Genomic DNA, 16,024 nt, shown 5'->3' with positions numbered 1-16,024 from the left:
TTCCGTAGTGCATCATCCGTAACTAACTCATTAATCACATTGCTTGCAAGGCTTCATATGATGTGCATTACCGAGAGGGCCCAGAGATACCTCTCCGATACTCGGAGTGACAAATCCTAATCTCGATCTATGCCAACCCAACAAACACCTTCGGACATACATGTAGAGCATCTTTATAATCACCCAGTTACGTTGTGATGTTTGATAGCACACAAGGCATTCCTCCGGTGTCCGGGAGTTGCATAATCTCATAGTCGGAGGAATATATATTTGACACGAAGAAAGTAGTAGCAATAAAACTGAACAATCATTATGCTAAGCTAACGGATGGGTCTTGTCCATCACATCATTCCACTAATGATGTGATCCCGTTTATCAAATGACAACTCATGTCCATGTCTAGGAAACTTAACCATCTTTGATCAACGAGCTAGTCTAGTAGAGGCATACTAGGGACACGTAGTTTTGTCTATGTATTCACACATGTATCAAGTTTCAGGTTAATACAATTCTAGCATGAATAATTAATATTTATCATGAATAAGGAAATATAAAATAACAACTTTATTATTGCCTCTAGGGCATATTTCCTTCAGCCACCCCTCCTCCCTTCCCCCTATATATAGATGGGTAGAGGGAGGGCAGCCGCACCCATCTATGCCAAGGTGCTGCCCTCCCTCTCCCTCATAGTCCTTCTTCTTTGTGAGGCTTGGCGAAGCCCTGCTGGGGTTTCTGCACCACCACTGCCACCACGCCGTCGTGCTGTCGGATGACTCGAGCTACTACTTCATCATCGCTCGCTGGATCGTGGAGGTGAAGCCGTCATCAAGTCGTACGTGTGTTGAATGCAGAGGTGCCGTTCGTTCGGCACTTGGATCGGGAGTTCGCAAGACGGATCTTGATTGGATCGCGAATACGTTCGACTACATCAACCGTGTTTCTTAACGCTTCCGCTTAGCGATCTACAAGGGTATGTAGTTGCAATCTCTCCTCTTGTAGATGGTCATATCCTAGATTGATCTTGGTGAGTGTAGGAAATTTTTTGTTCCCCATGCAACGTTCCCCAATAGTGGCATCATGAGCTAGGTCTATGTGTAGATGACATCATGAGTAGAACACGAAGGAGTTTGTGTGCGTTGATATTTAGATTGCTTCCTTCCTTGGCCTTTTCTTGATTCGGCTGTATTGTGAGATGAAGCGGCTCGGGCCAACTTTACATGTCCACGTACATGAGACCGGTTCCATCGACAGACATGTGACTTTGTTGCATAAAGATGGCTAGCGGGTGTCTGTCTCTCCCACCTTAGTTGAATCGGATTCAACAAAGGTTGTCCTTGTAGAAGGTTAAATAGCAACTTGCATATCACTGTTGTGGCTTTGGGTAGGTAAGAATCGTTCTAGCTGGATACCCATAGCAGCCTCGTAAAACATGCAACAACAATTCAAGGACGTCTAACTTGTTTTTGCAGGGTATGTTGTGATATGATATGGCCAAAGACATGACGAGATATATTTGATGTAACCGGGACGTCTAAAATTGTTTGTGATCTGTTGTGTATCACTTATGGTTCCGCTACAATTGACGTATGTTTTCCGATGTGGATCGCACACACTCATTAAGTTGAACCGTGTGGGGAGCAATTGCCATGTTAAAACAAAAATATCCCAAATTCACCACAATATTCAATTGAACAAATAGTGTCCACAGAAAGAACATTCATCAGATTTCACAACAATTGCAATTGAACATATGGTAGCTAAATTCCAATGATTTGTCGACACATATATGCATTACATAATTAACCATAGCGTATGAAATACGGAGACCTCATTAGATGGAAAACAATGGATCAAATACGGCGGCAGCGGTGTAGTAGTAGTTTGTTTTCTAAATTTGGTGTAATAGTATTAGTTTGTTTTTAAATTATGTTTTCAGTTTATACAAATTTCAATGAAACCTCCTGAATTTCCTCTAATTTGTGTCTTTTTGTAGGAAGTTTAGCCCAATTTTGGACGAATTTACTTTTCAAGAATCGGCGTGTGGGTCAGCCTTGGGCCAGTGACTGGGAACCATAGCCCCCCCCCCCCGCCAATTTTTTCACTGGCTCACCCTCAGGCGGCGCTATGTTAAGCCCCTGGGGGCCGAACGAGTGGAGATGCTCTAAAACTGACGAACCCAACACCCCCGCGGCCGCCTGGGGGCGCCGGCTGAAGCGAAAAGTCATGCTGGGCCGCGTTGTCGGCGACACCAGGTATATTTCCCGCCGTTTTGCCTGCCTTTTTCCTCCATTTCCCCATTGCTTCCCCCTTCTCCCCCGTCATTCTCACCATTCTGCTCATCAGACCGGGCGCACACCACGCCGCCGAAGAAATATGTTGCCCCTCGCGCCATCGCCGATTCCACCCAGCCGAAGCAGAGGAAGCCGAGGGCGCCGATGGCAAGACTATCGGGCGTGTCGAACGCGAGGTGGAGGGCGAACGTCTAGTGCCGGGAGGCGGTCACCGCCGGCCGGCGGAACAGGCTCAATGCCAAGAGGGCCAGGGACACTTCGATGGCTGGCGAAGCAGGTAGAGGCGTCTCGCGTAGGGATGATGAACCTGCCGCCCGTCCCCGGCACACAAGTCGCGTGTGGGAGCCAGGCGAGCGTCACGTCGCCGGCCAACTTCTCGCCGACCCTGCCGCGTCGCTGGCATACCCTGCCGCGACGGCCGCCCCGGTCCATTACCGGCGCGCCGGGAAATGGATGCCCAGGAGGTTCGGTTCCTCCTCAACTTCCTCCTCGCACTCCTCCTCCCATTCTTCTTCCCACTCCTCCGGCTCGTCGGCGGTGTTCGGCATCAAGGCCGAGCCCGCAGCGAAGATGCCGCTGGGCCGACGCACTCGCAGCGCCGGCATCGTCATAAACGAGGGTGGTCGGCGCGCTTCCTCCTCGGCTCCTCCGTGCTTCGTCAAACCGAAGACGGAGCCGGGGCTCGCGGCCGTGAAAACGGAGCCAGGGTTCCCCACCGTGAAGACGGAGCATGGCGTCGGCGAGCTCGACGAGGCGGCGGCCCTGAAATGGGCGCGCGACGACTAGCTGAAGATGGAGATGGAGCGCCAATGCCGCGCCATGGAGCACTTCGAACATCACCGCCTGGGCCGCGACGAAGGAGGCGTCGTCGTCCTCAACAACAGCGACGACAATGACGCGCCACCACCGCCACCGGTCCGCCATGGCGACGCCGGGCAGGGGTCCAGCAGGGGCAGTCGCGTCAAGGAGGAGAAGGCCGCCGACGACGACGGCGGCGAGGATGGTGGCGACGGCGGCAACTACGCCGCGTTCAGCGACTTCTTCGGCTTGTAGTTGTAGTTTTGGCCTTTTTTAAAATAAATTTGCTATGTAAAATGTCGAACATGTTTAATATATGCCAAGTTTGCCGAATTTTAGCCGAACTTTGCCGAATGCTTTTTTTAAAACATAAACGACATCTGGGGGCGGCCCTGGGGTCGGCGACTAGGAACCCACTCGCCTCCAGGCCGATCTTTTGCGTCGGCTCGCCCCCAGGCGACGATTTTACGTGCCCCTGGGAGGCCAACGGCTGAAGATGCTCTAAGGACAACTCCACCGCGCGACCCCATCATGTCCGGCCCTGTCCGTTTGGGGTAAAACGGACAAACCGGGCGGCCCAGCGCGCGGGAGAAAACGGACTTTTGTCCGTTTTGTGTCCGCTTTCGACCCATCCGCGACCCGAGTTTGCACCATTTTTTAGGCGAAATGGACAGCGCAACCCCCCCCCCCCCCCCGGCCCCTTTGGCGCCATTCCGCCCCAAACCCTCCCACATCCCGCCCGTCCCACTCCCTCCCACGTCCATGGCCGACGCCCAGCCGAACTCCGGCAGGCTGGCCGTCGACCCGCCCGGAATGGCCAAGAAGAAGAAGGGCAATGCACCAAGGAAGCCGCGGTCGGAGTGCACGCCGGAGGTGATCGCCAAGTTGGACGCGAAATCGGCGAAGAGGAGGGGTCGGAGGGCGGTCGCCTAGAACAACATCGCCGCGGCCAAGAGAGCCGCCGACCACGCTGCGATTGAGGCCGCGCGGCACAAGGCCGAGGTCGAGGAGGAGGAGGCCATCGTCAGCAAAGCGCGCGCCCTTCTCATGGCTGGCATTTGTCGTCCGTACGGTTTCTCTGGAGGGGCCGTCGGTCCGGCGAGCACAGGGTCGTCGGTCGCCTGGCCTCCGCACTGCCAGTCGCCGACGTCACGGACCACACCCTTGTCGCCCGGCCCGGCAGAGGCAGCTCGACATGGAGGAGGCGGCCCGGCAGAGGCAACTCGACATGGAGGAGGCGGCCCGGCAGAGGCAGCTCGACATGGAGGAGGCGGCCCGGCAAAGGCTGCTCGACATCGAGGCCGACAACGTCAAGGCCAGGCAAAGGCAGCTCGGCATCGAGGCCACCAATGCCGCCACCAAAGCGAAGGAGGTGGCCCTTGCGATTATGAGCGTGGACTTGTCGAAGATGAGCGAGAAGACGAGGGCCTGGTTCGAGGCCAGGCAGAAGGAGATGCTCGACGCCGACGACCTGAACTAGGTCGTCCGATCGGCCGTGGCCTTTTTTTTGGAGGCTGGCATGGGTTCCGCCCGTCCGCTGGGCCGCTGGCTGTGTGCCGGCGAGTAAAACATTCATTTTGAAGGCCGGCTGTGTTGTCGGCCGCTGGTTGTGTTGCCGGCGAGGACAACCATTCATTTTAGAGGCTGGCTGTGTTGCCGGCCGCTGGCTGATGCCGGCGATGGATGTGTAGGCCGCTGGTTTTGTTGCCGGCGTGATGAACTGGGGCCGTGAACTAGGGCTTGTCATTTGAAACGTTGCTCTTTTTTTTTAAAATAGACGCGAAAAGGATGGGGTAAAAGATGGGGCCGCGCGCTGGGCGCACGGCCACCGCATCGTAGGACAGGCTGGGACACGACCCCATCCCCTGTCCAAACGGACAGAATCCGGACAAAACGGACGTCCGATTGGGGTCACGCGTGGAGTTGGACTAACTCTCACCTCCTCCTATTCTTTCTTTCTCCCTCCATGGCTGCCTCAGACCGCCGCATGACCACCACACACACACCCTCACTCCTTTCCACTAGCCAACAACCGTGTCCCGGGGACCCCGATCGAGCAGAGCAGACACACTGCACGACACAGCACAGAGCAGACACCTCCTTCTCCATCCCCAGCCCCAGCCCCAGCCCAGCATATGAGAATACTATGATCCCTTCCCTCCCTTCCACTCCATCTTGGCTTCACCTCCCACACATGCGTACAAGAGAAACCACGCACTGACCCCCTCCCCCACCCCCAATCACCGCCTCCGCCTCCGCCTCCGCTTCAATGGACGGACGGAGCCACCCCCTTGCAATGCACTGAGCAGACCGGCATTGCCGCCACCTCCTCGTGTTCTTAGTCAGTGAGCCACGGTTGTGTGCTCCAAGAAGGGGCGGGACCTAGCCAGGAGCGGCAATGGCCGCCGGGAGGAGGCTGTCGGAGCTGCTCCAGGAGCAGCAGGAGCCGTTCCTCGTCGAGGCCGCCAAGATTCGGAGGCCGCGGCGCGGCCGTGGAGGTGCAGGCAGCGAGGGAGGAGCAGGAGGGGCTTGCTGCCCGGTGGCCGCGTGCCAGCGGCTGCTCAGGCTCTGCAACCACGGCTTCAAGAAGAGGAGCGGTGGCGGTGGCATTGGCGGCCTCAGGTCCGCGCTGAGCAAGGTGCTGTGCGGCAAGGCCTTGAGGAGCGCGTTCCGCTGGGAAAATCTTGGCGGCGGGTGTTTCACCGGCGTGGGCGTCGGCGGCGACCGCGAGTTCCGTCGGCTGCGGCGGTCTGCCGGCCACAGCGGCGAATGCGATGCCCGTGCCATGGAGTTCGACGACGAGTACGAGCGAGAGGGAGCAGCGAGGTGGAAGACGGACATGGAGGTGGACTCGTCGCGGCAGCTCAGCCCGGTCTCCGTCCTGGAGCTGCACTCCGACGAGGACTCTCCGGTGCATCCCCGATGTAAGCTCCCTGACTTCAATCGATCACGCCATGGACTCACTCTCATGTTAAAATCCCTGGCTGATTTTATCTTTCTTGTTTTGCTCTGTTCTCTCGACAGGGGAGGAGGACGAGAAGCCATCAACCTCCGGGAGCTCACCCTCAATTTTGTCCTCAGACTTCCATGGCCCCACCTCGCCGTGCTTCACCTACAACGTCCACGGCGGCAAGGCTCTTGCAATGGAGACGACAGAGGAAGAGGACGAAGAGGCGGCCGGCAACCGCGGCGGCAAGTGCATCGAGGAGCAGATCTCGTCGTGGGAGAGGATCGCGGGGGACATCTACAAGATCCCCGGGATGGTGGAGCTGGACCTGTCAGAGCACACGCAGCAATGGAGGAGGGGGCTGGAGCCTGAGGTCAGGGAGATCGGCGCCAGGATAGAGACCCTCATCTTCGAGGAGATCAGGAGGGAGACCGTCTGCGACATGCTCGCCTCACACTGTACATTATTTTCACCACCTTCTCGTTGACCAGACAGACAAATTGAGAGGGCTTGTGGGGTGGTTAAAAATTTACTAGTGCTAGTAGCAGAGGATCTGTGTAATGTGAGGCTTCTTGATGTGAAGATCATTTTGTTTTGTTCCCCAGCCCCAAAGTCTTGGTCTGCTCTGTGCCTGGGGACTTTGCTGGGTAGGTTCCATGTTGCCTAGTCTGCAAAAAGAAAAGGCAATTCTAGTAGTGCAATGGTTTTTATAGGTCAGAGGCAAAAGATTTGTCTCATCGACTAATCAGGCAGAAGAGAATTGTTCCGTTAATTAACAAAAAAGCGGTCGAAAACCGTCACAATCTGTTGACTAATCAGGCAGAAGAGAATTGTTCAGTTAATTAACGAAAAGGCGGTTCAAAACCGTCCCAATCTGCTGAACGGTACACATAGGATACCCTACACATATAGTGAGTGATGAAAGGGCAAGCTCTCTTCCTTCATTGTTAATAACAACCTCGCCAGCAGCATCTAACAAGACTAGCAAATTAATGCCTTGGCTTGTAAGTATTCATGCAAAACACTGTGAGTTTCCAAGCTGCAAAGTTTGGTTGGAGCATGGCCACATTGGCAGAATGGGGCACTTGGCTCCCGTTCTGAAATTGGCCAGCAGACAAAACCATTGAAATCGAGCGGGCAAATCTGTGGCCCGGAGGCCAGAAGATCAAAGCTGCGTGGCCAAATGAAGAAAAGGGCATCATTGTTGGGATTCAATTCAGTTCGTCCGTGGAGCAGAAAAAATTAATCAATCAATCGGCAGCACAATCCACATTTGGAATCCTAGCAGCATGCGCATTGCGGAGTTCCAGATGGAGCAGAGGCAAAGCAAGGAGGCCCTGTGCAGCTGGGGTAAAAGGACAAGGCTGATTAGTTTAGGGTGCACTTTCTGACCAGGTGCCTGCATCTTGCTTGGTTAAGCCGGGTCAAAGTGGCAGTAGAGTAGTACAGTACCTTCTTTGAATCACACCATGCTATGTTAGTAGCAGTTGATTAGTTAATTGGTAGGTTAAGGACAGTAGTGCTGCTAACAGGGACACTAGACTGTTATACTTTTATCATCATCAAAAAAGAAGTGGTTGTAGTAGTAGTACAACTACCACTCAATGGAAGTTTGAACAGGTTGTTAGAGAGACGGTTCTCCTTTGTGGAAAGGAAATGAAGAAAGGTTAAGCCTTGGCTCTCACCATTAGGTCACGGCAATGGCAGAACAAAAAAAAAAATGCAATGCTATAACATAGTGAACCCTGTCCCAGCTTACAAACAAATAGAATTGAAATTCATATATATATTTAGATTGGCTTTCGCTACGCTGAGTCCCCGCGCCCCCTCTATGGTGGCGGCGAGGGAACCGTAGCTCACCACCACCGCAGCCCCCTCCCAGTCCCCATCACCTCGCCACCATCGGAGGAGCGGACGGTGAAGCTCACGCCGGCTCCCTATATGGTGGCGGTGGGGTGTCTCGTTTGGCACGACTCCATGTCGGCCCGTCCGACCCATCCACCCCCCCCCCCCCGGGGTTAAGGGTGGTGTGCTCCTTTGCTTGTCTCGGGACGCCATTGTGGTGTCGCAGTGGCGCTCATTTCCTCCGATATGCGGCCATGACTTCAAGATGATGGCTTTCGGGTGTGCTTCTGGTGGTGCCACCCCATCGGTGGTTGCCCCTTATGGTGCGCCTGTTGGAATTCCGCCGCGCTCGTGCCTTTGCAGTGGAACCCTTCCCGGTGTAGCTCCGGACTCGGTGGCACTCAACCTACGTTTTTCAATGTCTTTGGGTTGTCTTGTCTCTTCCAGCACGACGCCGACCTCGGCGCTCTGGAGATTGTGTCTCCTCCAGCCTCTATGGCTGGCCAGTATCCTGACAGCCTCGGCCCTAGCGGCCCGGATGTGCATCTCCTCTAGTTCCTGGCTTGTCGGCGTCGTCGAACGCCATCGGGTCCCTTGCATCGGCCCATTCGCCCCGCCCCTCGCCACGTCCAGCGCGGATCCCCTTCTGGTGATGGCGGTTGACCTACATTTGACTTCTAACTCCAGGTTCCTGGTCCGATGGCTTTGGGATTGCTCAGACATAGCCCAGGGAGAAATCCCTGCTTGGCTTGCTGGTGGCAGTGGCGAGTGTCGTCCCCTCCTTGGAGGTGTTGCCATGGTCTCTCTCTATGCCCCTCTCCGAGCACCAGGGAAAACCCTAGGCCCGATCCTTTGAATCAGACGACGATGACGCCACGACGCCGTTTTCCATTCCGAGGGCGTCGTCTTTTGTGTTCACGGGTCCCCGGTGTTGGACTTGTGGTTGTTAGACTTCAAGTTGGTTTAGCTGTGTCGTTTGCTTGTTCGGGCCAAGCACCCATTGTCATGGCATCGTATTCACGATCACCTTGAGTTCGTGCATGTGTTGTATATCTTCCCTTGTACTTAATTTTTTTTTCTATCAACAAGAAAGCCTTGTGGATACATAAAACTATGTACTTTCTCCGTTTTTATTTACTCTCCATATAGACTTGACTGAAGTCAAACTTTATAAAGTTTGACCAAGTTAATAGAAAAGAATACAACCCTTTACCATAATAAATCTATATGATGTGGAAATACATTAGATAATGAATCTAATGATATTAATTTGTTATTGTATATGTAAATATTTTTGTCTATAAACTTTGTCAAAGTTTACAAAACTTGTCTTTGAACCAAACTAATATGCGGAGTAAATAAAAACAGAGAAAGTATTTTAGTACTACCTCCGTTCCATAACGTAGTGCGCCCACGCATCCCGAGATCTAAATTTGACCATAAATTTAACCAACGAGACCGATTGCGGCGTGCAAAAATTATACCACCGAATTCGTATTTCGATATGAATTCGGTGGTATAATTTTTGCACGCCGCAATCGGTCTCGTTGGTTAAATTTACGGTCAAGGTTAGATTCGGAAAGCGCAGGCGCACTACGTTGTGGAATGGAGGGAGTAGAAGTTAGACGATGATCTTGTCTTTGGTTTGATCATGTGGAGGGTCCGGCAGCTGTGTTAGTACCTGAAAATCGCAGCAAATCAAAACGGCGGTTAGAAGGGGACAAACCCCATTTAATGAACGTCTCGCCTTCAACACGCACACATGCGGGCGTGGGCGCGCCGCGGAAATATTTATTAATGAACGTCTCGCCTTCAACACCCACACTCGTCAACTTGTCTTGTCTCGACCTGGAGCGCCAAGAAATGAACATGCGCTCTGAAATGCCAGTTTTTGTAGTCACATGCACCCCTAGCGTTTCTCATGGAGTACGCTTAGCTCAGTAACCAAACGTGTCAGCTCGCTTACGCCGATCGTGCGGCGTACGGCTTGAGGAATCAGTGAGTGGACACGTACAGGTTGGGGAAAGAAACAAAGCACAGCTGCATGGACACGTACTTGCAGCTTGGTTGAAAGTTGAAACTCAGCACGAGATACAGTTCACAGTTGATGTAGTACTACTCTACTAAATTCAGCCGTTGCCACGAACGGAGGATCGGGTTTCAGGCTTTGAGCACGGTGGTCTTTGCAAGGACGCACGCATGGATTGGACCGGTGAAAGCTTTACGCGGCAAGCGGCATTCACGGCGATGGTTGCTGCGCCCCGTACGGTCCCGCCGAGGAGCTAGCCGAAGAAGCGGTTGCTTTTCGGGCGGACTCCGGCCTCCGACGAGTGGTCCGGGCTCCGGCGCCGGTGGTGCCGCGGCGTCACGCCATGTGCGCCATTAATGGCGCGGCGGTGATGGCAGGCCGGTTGCACGGTTGCCCACCCGAACGCTGCCCTGATAGATAGCTGATGGCGATGCCCCACCCGACACAAGCTGCAACCGCTGTGGGTGCGGTACGTTGGTGCGCACAGAAACGTACGTGTCCACCCGTCCCCTCCACGGCCGGCCATGATCGGTAATGCTACACGTACAAACAGTTTACAGATTTTTACAGGGTAGGTTAGTCTTGATTGATGAACAGATGAGCGGGACGGCCCATTCCTTGAAAATTAGGAGGGAAGAGGTTTGTGATTGATTGTTGGATGAAAAGAGCATGTAAAAGCCTGTAAATCTTTGCATGTCTAGTATTTTGACGGTACAATCATAAGCATAATCATGCATGCATGCAGTCGATGTCGATGGAGCCAACCGTCCACTGTTCGGTTCTCTCTCTTTCTTAGGCCAACTCCACCGCGTGACCCATCCGTGACCCATCCGGACGTCCGATTTTGTTCGTATGGGTAGCGAAAAAGCGGACGTCCGGCCCCCGGACAGTGCTCGAACGCATCCGCGCCCAGCGCGTCCAGGACCAAAACCTGTCCGTCCCGCCTAGCATCGTCGCCGCCTCCTGCAGGACCAGCCCGCGCCCCGATGGCCGGCGCCGCACGCACCCCGCCCTGCCTGCGCCCCGGGGGCTAGCGCCGCGCGCCCCGGCGCCTCGCGCCCCGCCCTGCCACGCCCCGGCGGCCGCGCTCCGGGGGCTGGCGCCCCGCGCCCCGCCCTGCCGCGGCGACCGCCCTCCGTGGGCTGGCGCCGCGCGCCTCGCCTAGCCGCGCTCGGGGGCAGGCGTCGCGCGCCCCACCCTGCCCGTGCCCTGGCGCCTCGTCCTCCCCGCGCCCCGGCGCCTCGCGCCTCGTCCTCCCCGCACCCCGCCCTGCCGCGCCCGCGCCCCGGCGCCTCGCGCCTCGTCCTCCCCGCACCCCGCCCTGCCGCGCTCTGAGGGCCGGCACCACACACCCCGCCCTGCCCGCACCCCGCCCTGCCGCGCTCGGGGGCTGGCGCGCGCGCCCCGGCGGCCCGCGCCCCGCCCTGTCGGATTCGGACGAAGAAATGGACATGATCATGCTCATGAGCATGCAAGAGGAAATGTACCGGTAAATGGAGCATATTCTCAACTTCAAGGGCCCAATCAAATGGAGAAGAGTGATCAACCGGGACAGGGTGTCCGGAGAACAAGTAGAAATCCCGGAAAATCAAGATGCGGTTCAGCTTATGAACTTTCTGCAAATGTATCAGAATCTTCAAGATCAACATGTGCACACGCAGCTACTCAATGATCTGGTGGAGCACATATGGATCCACAATGGCAACCAAGGAGACAATGCTTGAGTTTGACACTTCAAATTAATTTTATGTAAACGCTATGTATGCTTGATACCAACAACTAATTATGTGCAATATTGTGTTGCATGATCGACGTATATGTATTTGCATGGATTTGAGAGTTCGAATTTAAAATATGTGAATACACGGAACGAAATATGAGGGTCCGTCTGTATGGGCATGTGGGTGCGGTACGTTGGTGCGCACAGTAACGTACGCTTCCGCCGGTCCCGTCCACGGCCGGCCGCGGTACAAAATCATGCAGTCGATCGATCGGGCCGTCCACTGTTCCGTTGTCTCTCTCTCTCACGTACCGCAGCATCACTGCACCAACGTGCCAAACTGGGCCGACGTTGCTGTTTTGTGTAGCAGATCCATCCTCCCGACTGTTCTCCAGAAAGCACTCCAAAAAAAAAAGACTGTTCTCCAAAAAGAAAATGAACGAAAAGAAAAGGGCACTAATTCATGCATCGTTGAATTTTTGTTTTGTTTCTGTTTCGTATACGGAGTGCATTGGTCCTATAACGGTTGTTGTTCTGGTGCGCTGGTCCTACGGGGACTTAGCACAACGACTTCCCGACTGTCTACTACAACAAGTTGTTCCCGACTCCGGCGATGGAGGGGCGATGACGGCGGCGCGTCTTCGACTCGCTTCAGTGCTCGCTAGGTGGTCTATGGATTTGGATGTAATTTTTATTATTTCTGGTATTAGTTGTACTGCCATGATTGAAGATGAATAGATCGGAAATTTTCTGAAAAAAAAAGAATGCATTGCATCGATGTGTGTGTAAGCCTGCGGCTTTCATGGTGCAACAGCGTCCGTCGTCATGTGCTCCAACAGTCGCCACTTGCACCGGCAGTTGTTAGCGAGCTTAATTGGGCCGTCGACAGACCGGTGCCGCCGCTGTCCGCGTCTGCCCGCAATGCATTTGGGGTCGAACGAAGCGTGCGACACACACGCGGGTGTTACGGTCCAAGCTAGTCCAGTCCGTCTCTCTCGGGTCAAGCCTGCTGGGCGGCATACATACTCCTAGGTCGTGAGCGCCGTGCTAGCTAGTGTGGTTTGCGGCGGCGACTCCGCCATTCTGGGCGATTGTAGTACAGATCAGCCGCAGCAAGCTACTGCACTAGCTAGCTAGAGTAGCACTGTGGCGATAGTAGATGGAGGTCGACGAGGAGCACTGTTCATGACGTGGTCTTAATCTGGCCTAGCTCCCTCGCGCTGTTCATGGCGTGCACTAGTATTTTCGCAGTGCAAAGCCAAGTTCTTTGCTTGCGATTTCTTCTTTCTTTAAGTTTAATAAGAGCAACTTCAACGCGCCGGGTCAAATAGATGCACACTTTGTCCATTTTTCATTCATTTGGGTCGGCTGCCTGCTCGTCGTCCGCCTGTGTCGGACCAGTGCACTCAACAGGCTGACTCAATTCTCGCCCTTGCGGGAAACATTTTGATTTTAACAAAATGCCAGCCTACAAATAAAATACCACACAGTTCATGCTGACGCACTTGCTAGTGGCTGGCACATATGTCGGCACATATAAAAGGATGAGAGTTCAACCACGCCATCTCGGCCGTGGTCATGCCAGCACACTTGCCAGCATACAAAGATGACGATCTCCGACATAGATCAATCATCAAGCTTGAGCATGTTGTCATGCATCTTCTCAAACCAAGGCCTCTCCTCGGGGACACCATGCTCAAGTCCACCTTCATGATCTCCACCCCCTTCAACATGCAAGAGAGCGTCACTTCTTTTGTGGGCGCCATGATGTATGCCGACGGGAATCTCTCACAGGCATTTCCTCTGGCCCCGGTGGACGATCCACCGGCCACAGGTGTGGCGTTGAGGTCGATGGCCATGGCCACGGGCCTGGCCGGCGCGACCACACTCACCTCCGCCGAACAGTCCCCGGGAGAGGTGGAGAAACAGGAGGCTTGCGGGTGGGGATGGAAGCCGGGCGTCTGCGGTGGTCAACGTGCACGGCGGCTCTGGTCGTGGCGAACAAACAGCCGACGAGCCCGTGTTGGCCGCCACCACGGTGGCCGCGACAAGCCCGTGCTAGTCTGGGTTGTCAAACCCTAGGTAGCTAGTGGCCGCATCGACAAGGGCATTGTTCTCCTGCAATGGCGGCCTCTTGCTGTGCGGCGACGGCAAGGGCAGCGGCCGCCTCGGCTTCTAACTTGAGGGCCTGCACCTTTCTCCGGCCAGCCCTCTTGGCCGATTGCATGGCCCGCTGCGCGTCGGTCAACTCCTTCTTGGTCGGCGCCACCGTTTTGCGGGCGGCGCGGGGCTTGGCGATGGTGGAGGCGAGGCCGGCAGCGGCGCCGAGAATTAGCGCGTCGTCCATGGCAAGCGAATGGGGGTTCTTTGGGAAATAGGGTGGCTTTCCCGCTGACTGGCGAGCCAGGGGGGAGGGAGAAGGACGGGCGTCGCGCACGTCTGCTGCGTGTCCGCACCAACACAAGTGTGGCCCAAATTTAGGCCTGTAATTGATCGCGTACGGACAAAACGCAGGACGTCTCGCATGATACTGCGCACGGTGCACCACCATGCATGGATCGGACACTCCTCCTCTAGCTCCGAATGAAGACGCGCATGTACATGGTCATGGATAGCTTGATGCCTTGGTCGATTCCTCTACAAGCACGCACTAGCTACTACGTCTACGTGAGCCTAGCTTGATCGATTAGATCGGTCTCTTCTGGACACACGCACGCGAGACGTCGATCGGACACACGAGCTGCAGCGTACAGTGTGACTGCGTGAGTCCCGTCTTGGCAGATGCGGACACGAGTAGGACATGGATCGACTTAGCCGGAGAGAGATTGGGGAACAAGACCAAGATGACATGTAGTGGACCCGCCTAGTCAATGAGATTAGTGATGAACTCAGCCGGGATTGATTCTTTCCCGGTGTGCCAAACAGGTGTAGGGTTAAGGTTTACTCGGATTCAAAAGTACAGGGTACCGATTTCAGGGATTGAGAGGTCGGAGTCCATTTCAGACGAGCGATACGAATTCGAGGTTTAAAATAGACTTCACTCATGGACCGCAGATGCGAACGATTGCACAGCTGGACCGCAGGCAGTGTACACTGTACAGTAGTACTAGAGTCCTTTCCCTTCCGGCAGGCGGCAGCGGTTCGTTTGCTCACTCGCACCCAGCCAGCCTTGGATGCCCTGTGGCAACCCACCCTTTGTCGTGGGCTCGTGGCCGTGGCCGTGCGCTCCGGCCGGCCGGCCTCTCCGCTACCCTTCTTTCTACACGTGCATGCAGACGGACACGAAGGCGACAAAGCACCGAGCGCTGCGTGTGCTACAATAATATACAAAGCAAAGCAAAACAAAAACAAAACTGGGGTTGGTTAATGCTCCCGACGTGCTGCAGCTGCTAGCCTGCTACTACCATAACTTGCTAAGCATGTCTGGCGACCATGGCGTGTCGCATGCTTATTTTGCCCGTTTCTCCTCGTCCGTCCTCACATGGGCTAGATCGATCCTGTCTTCTTTGTCGCGTTTGTTAACCTCTGGATTTACTCCTCTCGTGTCTTTTTCAGAGGAGGAGGAAGGAAGCTTCAGCGAGCAGGAATTAATCTGTGTGCGTGGCTGCAGCGTGGGATAATTAATCGAGACTAACGATCGAACTTCCCATACATAACCCGATACAAACAACCTGCTCTAGGACGTAAATCCGGACGCCGGTATTTTTTTGGACGTGGTGGTTGCCATTTTTGGGTGTCTGACATTGGTTGCATTCATTTTAGCCGGCCCAACTTTGCGCTGGCCTCTCGCATGCGTCCTAGCCATTCCTCCCCGCATCTCTCTCGCTCCCCCGTTCATCATCATGTATACGAAAAAATGTATATAAAAAGTTATACAACGCCTATAAAAAAGTTGATCATATATTTAAAAAATGTTAATCGAGCATTTAAAAAATGCTAATTAGGTATTTGATTTTTTATTCAAACATTTAAAATATGAAATGCATACAGTTTATCATGTATATGAAAATTATAAAAAAAAACACAATGTGTATGAAAAATGTTCATCCTGTATAGAAAATGTTCCTAGTGCATATGAAAAATGCAAAGCGTATATTAAGTAAATGAATGAGATATACAACATGTATTGAAAAATGTGCGCCATGTATATGAAACATGTTAAACTTGTACTTAAGAATGTTAAATGTGTATTGAGCAAATGAAACATATAGGATATATAGCAAAAAAGTATAGTGTGTATGCAAAAATATACAAAAAAAAGTAGACATCAAAATATGCAAGTTTTCAAAAAATGCTAGTCATATATTTAAAAGTTAAACATGTCTATAAGATTTATTTCTATTGTATATGAAACATGTTAAATGTGTACTGAAAAAGTTAACATGTGTTGAACA

The 16,024-nt window shown here is 53.7% G+C and overlaps 1 protein-coding gene across 1 annotated transcript; it reads left to right on the top strand.

The window, feature by feature from the left end:
* The first annotated feature begins 5,093 nt into the window (after positions 1–5,093).
* Positions 5,094–6,746, top strand: LOC123094240 (uncharacterized). The gene is made up of 2 exons (XM_044516293.1): positions 5,094–6,013; positions 6,114–6,746. The coding sequence occupies exons 1-2, from the start codon at positions 5,488–5,490 to the stop codon at positions 6,521–6,523; spliced, it is 936 nt and encodes a 311-aa protein (XP_044372228.1). The 5' UTR covers positions 5,094–5,487; the 3' UTR covers positions 6,524–6,746.
* Positions 6,747–16,024: the final 9,278 nt, after the last annotated feature.

This window comes from Triticum aestivum, chromosome 4B (genome assembly GCF_018294505.1).
Source record: "Triticum aestivum cultivar Chinese Spring chromosome 4B, IWGSC CS RefSeq v2.1, whole genome shotgun sequence".
Lineage (NCBI taxonomy): Eukaryota > Viridiplantae > Streptophyta > Magnoliopsida > Poales > Poaceae > Triticum > Triticum aestivum.
Note: the sequence above shows the minus strand (reverse complement) of the source record. Positions and strands in the feature narration are given on the sequence as shown.